General features: G+C 40.2%; 1 protein-coding gene across 3 annotated transcripts in view; it reads right to left on the bottom strand.

Annotated features, from left to right (window-relative positions):
* dpm1 (dolichyl-phosphate mannosyltransferase subunit 1, catalytic) overlaps positions 1-11,902 on the bottom strand; it is a 96,135-nt gene extending 84,233 nt beyond the window's left edge. The window contains exon 1 of one of the 3 annotated variants that reach the window (XR_009645475.1): positions 11,639-11,902. Coding sequence is in view for 2 of the 3 variants with exons in the window: in XM_060836315.1 (XP_060692298.1) it covers positions 11,639-11,832 (194 nt within the window). In the remaining variant the exon portion in view is untranslated. The remainder of the gene's footprint in view (positions 1-11,638) is intronic. The other 2 variants (XM_060836315.1, XM_060836314.1) reach the window with 2 other exon arrangements.
* Between the last annotated feature and the right edge of the window lie 901 nt (positions 11,903-12,803).

The raw sequence follows: 12,803 nt of genomic DNA, 5'->3' as shown, positions 1-12,803 counted from the left end.
TACAAAGCTCACAGCATTCAGCAACCTCTCTGGCCCTGAAAAACGTACTTCATGTTTGTGGAATATCAACTTATCACAATCAAGTCTACTTATGCTACTTCATCTTCTACTTTAATACTGTGTACTTTCCTATTCATTCTTCAGTTTGCAAGACGATTTAAAAAAAGGATAAACCATTTCCTGTTTGCTGTCTTAGAATTCTTAAATAAGATTGGCTGCTCAGCCTGCTTGAAAACTGCAATATTACTGAATGCCAGATTAAAAGTTACATTGGGAAAGGGGAAATACACATGACAACAAATTGCTAATTTCAGTGGAATGCTTTCCTAAGGTCAGCAGCAAATGCTATCACTTCACCAGTGGCTGCAAAAAAACTTAGTCACCGTCAGATATTTTGTTCATTAGTGAATCAGCAATATACTGCATCAAGGTGATGTTTTTTCTATTTCTTTTCAGATTACTAATGCACAGGGTAGAGTTAAATGTCATTTTGCTGCACTTACAGTTGACACAAACCAATAATGAACAGCTGTCAGTAACTAGCAATATTAGGACCAAATCAGCCTGCGGTCAACAGCATGGAATTTCCAGCTGTCCAGTACTGTATGCTTTGTCAGACATTCCTTGGTGCTTTTTGCTCCTGTCACATACCTTTGACTCAGTAACAGAGAATGTCAACCTACATACCAGAAAGTTGCTCAATCTTGCCCACCTGAGATCCAAGACAAAAGTGTACCAAGTACTCGCAGAATTTATGCTAATAACACAAAGACAGGCAAGAAAATAAGGGGACTTCTACTTCCAAAAGACATTTGATCGGGTGCTACATGAAAGATTATTGCAGAAAATAAAGGCTTATGGTGAGGGTCATAACATACTGGCCTCTAAAGATTGGGCAACTTTCAGAAATCAGAGTGGACCATTTTTTGTCCTATTGTGAGCTTTTCCAACAAATTGTGTGTGTGTGTGTGCGCGCGCACGTATACGTGTAGATAATTTTCTGACTGGCAAAATGAAACAAGTGGTGTGCCACAAGAATCAATGCTGAAGCCCTAAAAGGTTTTTTATAATTTGTATAAATTAATTGGATGAAGAGACCAACAGGTATGGTTGCTAAACTTGTTGGTGATACAAAGCTAGATGGGAGACTAAGTTGTGAAGACATAGGACACTAAAGATGATAACAGACACATGGATAAAGAAATGGCAAATGGAGTATCATGTGGTTAAATTGGAAGTAGTCCATTTCAATAGCAAGAATAAAGAAGGTTTCAGAACGGAGAGATGCAGAAGCATCTGCATGTCCAGGTGCATGAATAGCAAAAGGTATGTAGACTGATATGGTAAGTTTTGTGAGAAACTAGCAGAATGTTATTGTCTATTGTGACAAAAGTTTAATACAAAGCTAGAGAGGTTATACAAACATTATGCAGGGCACTGGTGAGATCACATCTGGAGTTCTGTGCACTGTACTGGCCTATTTGAAGGATACAATTGAGTTGTAAGCAATTCAGAGAAGGTTTGCTAAACTAAAACCTGGAATTATTTTATGACGAGAGGTTGAATACGTTTGGCTTGTATTCATTAGAGTTCGGAAGAACACAAAAAACTTGATTAGAACATTAAATCCCAATGGACTTGATAGGGTGGATGTGGACAGGATGTTTGCCTCTGTGACATAATCTAGAACTAGGTATAACTGCCCAGATTTTCCAAAGCCAGGCAGTCATTAGTTCAGTGTAGATGGAAGTTGTGCACAGGGCCCTGAGGAATGCCCATCATAGAAGACGCTGAAAAAAATTGCTCAGGAAATTGAAGATCTGGTATGCATTTCCTCTTTGCCTGGAACTCCCCAAAAGTTTCTATTTCTATCAAAGAATTCAGAAGGTTCTAAAGAAATTAAAAGGACTTAAATTATTCAGGAAAATGTACACTACGAAATACATTGTCTGAGTAACTATTCCATAGATACCTTGCACAGTTCACAAACTCCCAAATACATCATCCCCCTCCCCCGACCTTTTACACCTCAAAACCCTAACCTGACAACTTCTTTCTGCACCCAGCACCTCCCCCCCCCCCCCCCACCCCCTTTAGCCACAGGCTAACATGCAACCCTTTCCCTGTGCCCAGACCTGACCCAACACACCTTCCCCTGCTGCTGAACAAGCTTCTTACTTTACCCATTCCTACTGCTTCACCACTCACCCACCGGACCAGACCATTCCCCCAAATAGATCCCAACCTCCACTGAATCCAACCTGACCACCCTGCCATCAAAATCAATCCCATTCCTACTTTCTACTTGGACAGACCAGGCCCAGCAACCCCTGCCCCCATCACTACTGGAACCAACCCTACACCCACCTTTTGCCAGAATCTCAATTTTTAAGAAATAGTAATCCATCATTCACCCTGCAGTCTAAGGGGGGAAATAAGTAATTTTAAATTAAGACTGAAGAAAAAGTAATGCTTGAGAAATTAAATCCATTTATGATTTTCATAAATTCATTTCCACCAAGGAGTCAGCAATTCACAAATTCCTGTCAATCTAAAGACAACTTCAGAAACTGGTCAAAATTAATCTCCACTTGGAGAGCCAAGGTTTGATCAACGATCATCAGCATGGCTTTCTCAAAAGGAGGTCATGCCTATCTAACTAAATTGAATTTTTTGAGGCAACCAGGTGTAAAGATGAGGTTAGGACAGTTGATATAGTTAATTTGGATTTCAGCAAAGCCTTTAACATGGTACCAAATGGGAGACTCAAAGAAGGTAAAAGATATGGAATCCAGGGTAACTAGGCAAGATAGATGCAAAACTAGCTGCATTGTTGGAGAAAGAGGGTGGCAGTAGAAGGCCATTTGTGTGACTGGGGCCAGAGTCCAGTGCCGTACAACAGGGACCAGTGCTGCGTCCCTCGTTTTTTCCAATATGTCTAAATGATATAGATGAGAATGTGGGGAGTGATAAGTAAGTTTGTGGATGACACGATGATTGGCTGGGTGATTAGTGAGGAATAAGGTCTGAGATTACAGGAATATAAGAGATTGGTCAGATGGGAGATCAGTAGCAGATGGAATCTAACCCTGAAACGTGTGAGGTAATGCCTTTGGAAGTAATAAGATAAGGGCGTACTCAATGAATGACATGACACTATGAAGTTCAGAGGAACAGAAAGATCCTGGCGTCCTTGTCCATAGATCCCGTAAGGCGGCAGGATACATTAATGGAGCGATTAAGGTGGTATACAAGACATTTGCCTTTATCAATTACTACACATTATAAGTGTAGGGAAGTTATTTTGAAGCTGTACAAAACTTTGGTCAGGCCACAGGTGGAATACTGTATGCAGTTCTGATTGTCACAACACAGGAAGAAGGTGATTGCACTGAAGAGGCAAAGAACATTCACCAGGATGCTACCTAAGGTGGAGCATTTTTGGTTGTGAGGGTGGACTGGATAGGCTTGGATTGTTTCTTTGGAGCAGAGAAGGCTGAGGGAGGACATTCTTGAGGTAATCAGATTGTGAGGGGCATAGGCTGGGTAGATAGGAAGCAGCTGTTCCTTTTAGTTGAAGGGTCCAATGTCTAAGTCATAGCAAACAGAAAAGAAACAAAATATATATAGCTATATTTCCCTCCTTAATGTTCTTTAATTCACTTCTGTATTATAAAATCACTTTATTGTAACTTAGCAGTTTCCATTATTAGTGTGCACATTTAAACTAAAATAGTAGAATAAAAATCAAAACTGGAAGGCATACCAGTTAAATGTGGACCACATTTCCTCATCCCATTATGGCATCTAACCCAGTTTCACCTTAAAACTACATTAAAATATCTTGTAAGACTGAACGTACATTCACATGTTTTTCACATCCTAAAGACATTCCCTAGCTGTACAACCATAGATACAGAACAATAGCAACGTGGTCAACAAATAAATTGTTTGGATGGAGTGAATTAATTAATAAAACATTGGGTAAAACGCAGAATTCAAGTGTGCTGCTTAAAATAGTGCTGTGGGATTCAGAGATGGTTTAACATCCTCCTTTGAAAATAGTGCCTCTATACTTTTTGCATTCCATTAAGACTGCACTGAATGTCAGCCCAGATTATTATACTCAAGACCTTGAAATGGGGCCTAAATTAACCACATTCTGAATCTGAAACAAAAGTGCTACAAGTGAGCAAAGACTGGTGACCATAAACAGTGGGAGAATAAATGGGCCTTTTCCAAGTGGCAGGTGGTTATTGCAGGAATCAGAGCTTGGGCCCCGGTGATTCACAATATACACAATGATTTAGTTCCTTCATTCAAGTCAAATATTTTCAAGTTTTCTGAATAAAAAAAGGATGGAGTTGTGAGGAGGATACAAGACGACTTCAAGGACAATTTGGATAAGTTGAATGGATGGGCAAACAATTAGAAGATAGTGTATAATGTGGATAAATGAGAAGGTATGCATAATCAGTGTGAAAGGCAGAATTAAGTGATGATATATTAGGAAAATGTGCATGTACAAAGGCATCTAGATGTCCATGCGCACCAGTCAATGCAAGTGAACAGGTAGATACAGCAAGCAATTAGGAAAGTGAATGGTATGTTACCCTTCACTGCAAGATAAGTAGTTTTATCTTATTGCTATTAGACAGAGAATGCACTAAGAGTACTGTACAGTTTGGGTCTCCCTACCTTAGAGAGGATATGCTTGTCATACATGAAACGCAGCTAAGATTAACTGAGCTGACACCGGACATGACAATATGATCATATGAGATGGGATTGGACAACTGGGCCTGTATTCTCTATTATTTAGAAGGATGAGAGGAGACCCGATTGAAACGTACAAAATTCCAATAGAATGGATGCAAGGGGGATATTTCCCTGGTTTGAAATTCATTATTCAGTGAGTGATCAACCTGCAGAATTCATTATCCCAAAAGGCTGTGGAGCCAGGTCACTACGTATATTCAAGAAACACATGGATACAGGTATGGATATTAAGAATATAGATTAGATTACTTAGTGTGGAAACAGGTCCTTCAGCCCAATAAATCCAAACCGACCCTCCGAACAACAACCCACCCAGACCCATTCCACTACATTTACCCCTTCACCTAAGGGCAATTTAGCATGGCCAATTCACCTTACCTGCACATTTTTGGTGCTGTGGGAGGAAACCTGATCACCCGGAGGAAACCCATGCAGACACAGGAAGAATGTGCAAACTCCACACGACAGTTGCCTGAGGCAGGAATTGAACCTGGGTCTCTGGCACTGTGAAGCAGCGGTGCTAACCACTGTGCTACCGTGCCGTCCACAAATGGTGTTGAGTTAACGAATTAACCATGATCATCTTGAATGGTGGTGCAGGCTTACAGAGCTGAATAGCCTACTCCTGCTTCTGGTTTCTATGTTTCAATACCCTATTCAAACCAATGTTTTGGCAAAACTACAGCAGTTATTTTAATTATAGGTAGAGTAAGGAGTCAAGCTTATCTGGAACAGGGACTGAATCCCACATTGTTGCCACTAAACTTCACATGCTAGCTATCTAATCCACTCAGCTATCTGGACCCATGCTCAGATAATGAAGTACTAGAAGTATTTATATGAGCAGATGACAATATTTTAAAAAGGGTTAAAAAAAGAGAAAAGAAAAATCCATATGTAAAAAAACCACATTGATAATATTTAACTTAATCATAGTTTGAATAATCAATTTAAAACAAAACATACACAATGGTGCCACTTCAATAACTTGGAATGTTTCTTTCGATAAATTTAGAATTTTAATGGAACTTTTTGCACGTACATTCATGAATCTTTACAAATTAAGGAAAGGAGACATGTATCAATATGATGCTCAAGTTGTCAAAGGCTTACAATATAAATGTGAGAATTTTCTCCCTGTTGACAATAAAGGATTCTGTGTGCACACAGGCCAGATCTCCCAAATCGCATCCAAGACAGAGATAAATTAAGAACTGTCACACTAATGTAGTGTAATGAGGTTTGAGCTGCAGCACAGGAAACAATTCTCGACATGACTAACCTGGGGGAGTCCAATGCTACAATATAAGACACCTTTAATATACCAAAATGTCCCATGCTGCTTTCACAGGATTATTGACAAAACTAGAGATTTTTCAGAACCATATACTTGGTCACTTTATTGACTGCAAACTTTTTTTTAAAATATATGAAAACATCAATATCACTGAATTTTTAAAAAAAGAAGTTTTAGACTACAAAAAGTCACAAAAATCTTCATTGTGATGCAGCTGTCACTACAAAAGAAGAGATCTTGACCTATCACTGTTCCACGTTTATATTACTTAACTCAGTCATATTTGAAAAAGGGCTAAATCGAAATTTAAGCATAACAAGGAACATGAAGTAAAGGAATGCAAAACAAAGGCGACAACATGTAGTGGAGGTTCAAATCAGCCATCATGCAACTGAACAGCTGTACAGACTTAGGGACATTATAACCTAGTTCTGTTTCTGTGATACTTTGCAGTTCATTTGTAGAAATGTTACAGAGCTGCTCCTGCACATTATCAACTTCCGAGTGACAAAACTACACAGAAACAATTGAGCAACATAGATTATTTTGAAAATACTCAGGGAAGATTTTCTGAATATTTAGTGCCCAAAGATTGCAGATTAGGTGGACTGGCCATGCTAAATTGCCTATTAGTGTGCTGGTATGTACAGGCTAGGTGGATTAGTAATGCAGGGTAACGGGCTGGGTCGCTCTTCAGAGGGTCAGTGTGGATTCGGCCAAATAGCCTGCTTCCACACTGTAGGGATTCTGTGAAATATACTAAACATTACTAAGGGAAACCATGTACATGCATGCAGAAATCATGATTTGTTTTCAACACTATCTTAAATCTTCCATTTCTTCCATAAAATTCCAACTTTGGAGCAACAATCTGAAAAGCACTTCACTATGCTTAATTTTACAGCTAAAAGGAAAAGATAGATCATGCAACACAGCTGATGGAACGCTTGTTAAGAGGTATTATTTTTTAACTAATTGATAGATGATATCTTTTCCTTTGTAAATTAAATCACCTTGATATCAATTCTACTTTGCTTTAACATTCATATTGCTAGCAAGATAGGTAGATAGTTCACCCAATGACTCACACAAAATTCTTTTCTCAATAAGTGCCACAAAAATTGTAATCTCTGGATGTAGACAGAAGCTACATGTTTTAGAATTCTTGAATCATGGGACAGATAAAGGAAAAGTACAAAACATTATCATAGGTGGCTTCAGCGGTTAAAACAATCATGTCAACATCTGTGGGATTTTCTTTGAGTATATTAATACTTTCAGCACTAAACACTGTACTTGCTATACCAAAAGTTTAATTATATTGACAGAGATATGTAAATAATCACTTGGCAATTTTGAACCAAGATGCTGGTAGATGATTAACTTTTGAGACAGCAAAACCAAAATTAGTCATACTTGAAAGGAATAGCAGAATATAAACCAGGCAGCAGTGAGGATAAAACATTCTATAATAACTTCCTTTGATCCTTTTAACTTTGATCAGCAAGGCACAAGAAAAGCATTCAAGCCTAGAAATGGTACAGAGACTAGTTATAAAGCTAATCGCTACTGAAGGAAACTTATATGATATCATAAGGGAAAGTTATCAAATTTGTAGTCTATAAGATCATTCAATATAACAGCATGATTAGGCCATTCAGCCCATCGAGTCTGCTTCGCCAGATGTTTGTTTCTCAACCCTGCCTTCTCCCCATGACCCTCAATTCCCTTACTAATCAAGAACTTATTTACCTCTGTCTTATGTACGTTCATTGACTTGACCTCCAGTGTTCTGCAGCAATGAGTTCCACATTAAGCACCCTCTGGCTGAAGACATTTCTCATCTCAGTTCTAAACAGTCATCTCTTCACTCTGAAGCTGTGCCCTCGGACTCTAGTCTCTCCTACTGGTGGAAACATCTTCTCCACATCCATTCCATCCAGGTCTCTCTGTATTCTTCAAATTTCAATGAGATTACCCCTCATCTTCTAAACTCCAAGTACAAACCCAGAATCCCAACCATTCACAAGACAATGATCCCTTCATCCCTAGGATGATTGTTGTAAAACTCCTCTGGATCCCCTCCAACGTCAGCACATCATTCCATAGATATAGGGCCCAAAGCTGCTCACCATATTCTGAATGCAGTCTGACCACAGCCTTCTCTCGCCACAGCAGTAAATCGCTGCACTTGTATTCTAGACCTCATGAAATGAATGCTTACATTCCATTAGCCTACCTAACTGCCAAATGAACCTGCATGTTAACCTTACAGACAATCCTAAAGTAGGAGTCCCAAGTCCCTCTGTGCTTTAGATTTCTTAAGCCTTTCCCCATCTGGAAATAATTCTAGCCTTTCTATCAAAGTGCATTACCTCACACTTTCCCACATTGTATTCCACCTGCCACTTCTTTGTCACTCTCCTAGCCTGTTCAAGTCCTTCTGAAGCGTTCCTCTTCCTCAGCACTACTTGTACTCCACTTATGTTTGTGTCATCTGTAAACTTTGCAACAATGCTCAGTCCTTTGTCCAGATTATTAATCATAGAGATGCACAGCACGGAAACAGACCCCCAGTCCAACCCGTCCACGTTGACAAGACATCCAAACCCAATCCAGTCCATCACTTGGCCCATATCCCTCATATACCCATCCAGATGCCATTCAAATGCTGTAACTCTACCAGCCTCCACCACGACCCCTGGCAGCTCATTCCATACACGCCACCCTCTGTGTGAAAAAGTTGTCCTCTGGATCCCTTTTATATCTTTCCCCTCTCACCCTAAGCCTACACCCTCTAGTTCTAGACCCACCACCCTCCATCCAATGGAACAAACACAATATTCAAAAATGATGCCCTTTTCTTCCTAGACAATTCTGTGATATGATAACCACTTCAGCCAAAAATGAGAAAGTAAGTATTAAGAAAAAAAACAACTGACAGCAAAGGGAAAGAATAAACCAATTGGGAAAATAATGGATTGAGGGAAGATATTGAAGAAATAAAAACAACAAAGGAGACAGTGGAAATTAACTAAAATGAATTCATTTTCTAAGTAGAAGTGGTAAATTATTTCTGATTTATCTATGTGTGAAATAGAATATAAAAAAACTGAGAAAAGGAACATATGATTCAGACAGGAAGAGAACAAGGGTAAAAGTTGAATTAGTTCAATTTGAAGCTTTTATTCCAAGATCACTCTGTAATGCAAAAACAACTCGATTTATATAGTGTTTTTCACAGCCTCAAAGTGTGACTCAACAAGTTTACAGCCAATGAAATATACCAAAAACTCTCAGCTTCTCTTCACTACAAATAATCATCATCATCTATTTCCAAAGTCCACTGCCCACCACACACCCGTACAACACTCCATCTCCTGCACCCTGACTTGCAGGAAAAATGTGAAACACTAAAAAATAAAGTTAAAAATCACAACACAACACCGAGTTATAGTCCAACAGGTTTAATTGGAAGCACACTCGCTTTCAGAGCAACGCTCCTTCATCAGGTGATTACAATCAGGTGAAGGAGCGTCGCTCCGAAAGCGAGTGTGCTTCCAATTAAACCTGTTGGATTATAACCTGCTGTTGTGTGATTTTTAACTTTGTACACCCCAGTCCAACACCGGCAACTCCAAATCATGACTAAAAAATAACTTCTCTGTCCCTAGAACCGAATGCATTGTACAAGCTACTTCTGCCATTTCCCTTCCACTCATACACTGGACAATATTCCCCTGAAATGCCATCAGTACCCACATGCCATCAATGCCACACTTTGCATATCACTCCCACCCCACCTTCACCCACCCCATAACCCTAAACTTGCACCTTTCTATGTGGTCACAACAATGACCTCTGCAGAACTCCAGTCATCACCGTTGTCATCCTGAAAAAGACCCCTTTTTCCTCACTCTGTCTTCTGTCAGTCAGCCAATTCTGTTTCCATGCCAATACGTTGTCCCTAACATCATGGGCTCTTACCTTAGTTAGCAGCCTCCAGCACAGTACCTTGTCAAAGGCCTTCTGGAAATCCAAATAGATCCTGTCCATTGATTCTCCTTTGTCTAACTTTCTCATTACCACCTCAAAGAATTCTAACAGATTTGTCAGGCATGACCTCCCCTTGACAAAGCTGTGCTTTCTCAGCCCTATTTTAGCACGCACTCTAACACTGAAAGGAGCAAAGCAATAGACAGGCATATGGGAGTAGCAATAGATATTACTAAGATACACGAGACACCAGGTAGAAAAGGTTCTTCATCAACAACCTGTACTTATTTGGCACCAGAGAATTTCACAGCAGAGTCAGCAAACAAAATATAGTACCCAGTCACCTACACAGATACTAAGGTCAGTAACAAAAAGCGTGGCCGAAGAGTAAGTTTTAAATAATGTTCTAAAGGAAGAGAGAACACTACTTCAACTTAAAGTGCAATGGCAGGACTAAAGAAACAACGGACACAATTGGGTGAAAATATAACAGAAAATCAATGGTAGAAACAGATGCCATGAAGGAGGCCATGCATTTTTGTGAATAACTGAACAAGACAATTTAAATGGTCTCTTATGTACTTTTCTTTGCATCTTTTTCTGATGAGAAAACATTTCACGAATCTATCAAATATTGTTCATTAAGAGCAAGATGCTTAGAATAAAAAAATGCAATCTATGTTGATGGATATCAGTCTGGGAAATATACACTGTCATTTTAAACAGGATCACATAAACAAAAATGAAACAACTCAATTAACATAAGAAATAGAAGCTGAATCAGACTACGTAGTCCCCAAAGAACCTGCAGTGCCACCTATCAAGACCATAGCTGACCTATGTAAATGACAACTCTGTATTATAACCTTATCACCTCACTCCCTTAATGTGCATAAAATTGTCTTGAATGGGCAGAATACTGAGTCATACAGCCCTGTGGGGCACAGAATACCAAAGTGAATTAATCTTAACTCAAAGTCCCAAATATCTGACTCCTAATAATCCATTGAGACTCTTTACTTCCAAAGAAAGGTGTACAATTCGCCTTTTTGTGAATCCATGGTCTTCTGGAGCCAGCAGTAAACACACACGATATTTATATTTACCTTGAAAGCTTTCACACATCACCTTACAACGAAAGCTGAATCAACCAATACTCTGACGTACAGTAGTTAAGTAACATGCAACGTAAAATTTCCCACCTTTGACTTCCTTGACACTGCCCACCAACATATCCCACAGAAAAAGAATCACCGTTTGTATCATTTAGCATCTTTTCAGCTGATAGAACCCGTCTCAGAAATCTTGGGTTGAACACCCCACCGCCAGTACTGACAGATCCCTCTCCTCCCCCCGATCGGCCTATTGTTCATTTGCAGCATTTTCTGGTGTGGGTTGAAGCAGCCAACTGTCTGCTCACGGACGGGCTGCGTCTGCATTTACCTCCAGCTGCCCAGAGGCCAGCCAGCTGTGGCCCTGGCATGTCCCCTCTTCTCCCCCCCACTCACAGGCCTGTCCCCTCCCTGTTTACCTGCTGACCCAGGATCAGTTAAAGCGCACAGGCACCTTTCATCGAAGTATCGGACCAACAGCCAGACGATGAGCGGCAGGTTGTCCCTCTCGTTGTAGGTGGGCAGCAGCACCGAGTACTTGTCACCCCCGCCCCGCCGCTGCTCCGCACCCTCCCCGCTTGCCATGTTGGAGGCTCCGCTCGGACAGGAAGTCAGTGCCACACCTCCGACAAATCCTCCGGCAACCATAGGAGCGATTGAAAGGTCCGGGCTGACAGCTTGGACCCGGAGCAAAACACTAACAAAACAAAAATCAGCATAGCAAGTGGAACAAAAACACAACTCCCGCAAACTTACAGTGGCACAAATTTAAAGAAAAACAAATGGTTTGCGTACAACCGTCAGCTTTTGTCTTAATGACAGGCAACAATGAGTTGGTTTCTCTGAGAATCCTGCACTGGCCAGTGTTGACAGACACTCATTAGTGTCCCATTAGTTTGAAAATAATCACACTTCAGACTCACAATGTAGGATCTTAAGCGAATATTTTTTTTTCAAGCAGCACCAAAAAATTGATGAATTCAAATCAGTGCCAATGCATCGTTGCTGACTGTGGAAATCGCTGCTGTTAGTTTATGGTGCACTTTGCAGGGAGTTCAGCTCCTGGAACAATGAAGATCCACCAACAGAGGGAACAGCAAAGGGAACTGAGCGGACACTCCTTTTTAACAACATCAGCTGTTTTTTTTTAAGACCACAAATCGGTCAGTGGGTGAGAATGACAGCATTGACAAATGCATGAGTGAGTGCGTGGTTAGGGGCGTGAAGAGGGGTGTCCTGTTAATTACCGAGTTACTCCAAGGATTAAACAGTGCGACAATTCTTCAGTATCAGGGTTGATTGCGCGGACGTCACCCGAATGTCCAGATTAGTCTTCCAGCGCACATTGACCCATCAGAAGTTATATTCACATAACAATTAGTTCCTCACTCTTTTTGAATAATCTAACAATCACTTTTTGCTGTAGTCAGGAAAGTTCACAGGAACAAGATTTCCTGTCTACGCTAAGCAGCTAAGATAAATCACTTCCAGCACCAACAGCACTAGAAGGAAGAGGTGCAAATCATAGGGAAAGGAAATTTAATATATGTATATTTGCATTCAATTTACTGCACAGAAACAGGGCATTCGGTATGGTTCATATTTCTTAGGTTAGGGTG

Source organism: Hemiscyllium ocellatum, chromosome 15 (assembly GCF_020745735.1).
Source record: "Hemiscyllium ocellatum isolate sHemOce1 chromosome 15, sHemOce1.pat.X.cur, whole genome shotgun sequence".
Taxonomy (NCBI): domain Eukaryota; kingdom Metazoa; phylum Chordata; class Chondrichthyes; order Orectolobiformes; family Hemiscylliidae; genus Hemiscyllium; species Hemiscyllium ocellatum.
The sequence above is the reverse complement of the archived record's forward strand: the minus strand, read 5'-3'. Positions and strand labels throughout refer to the sequence as shown.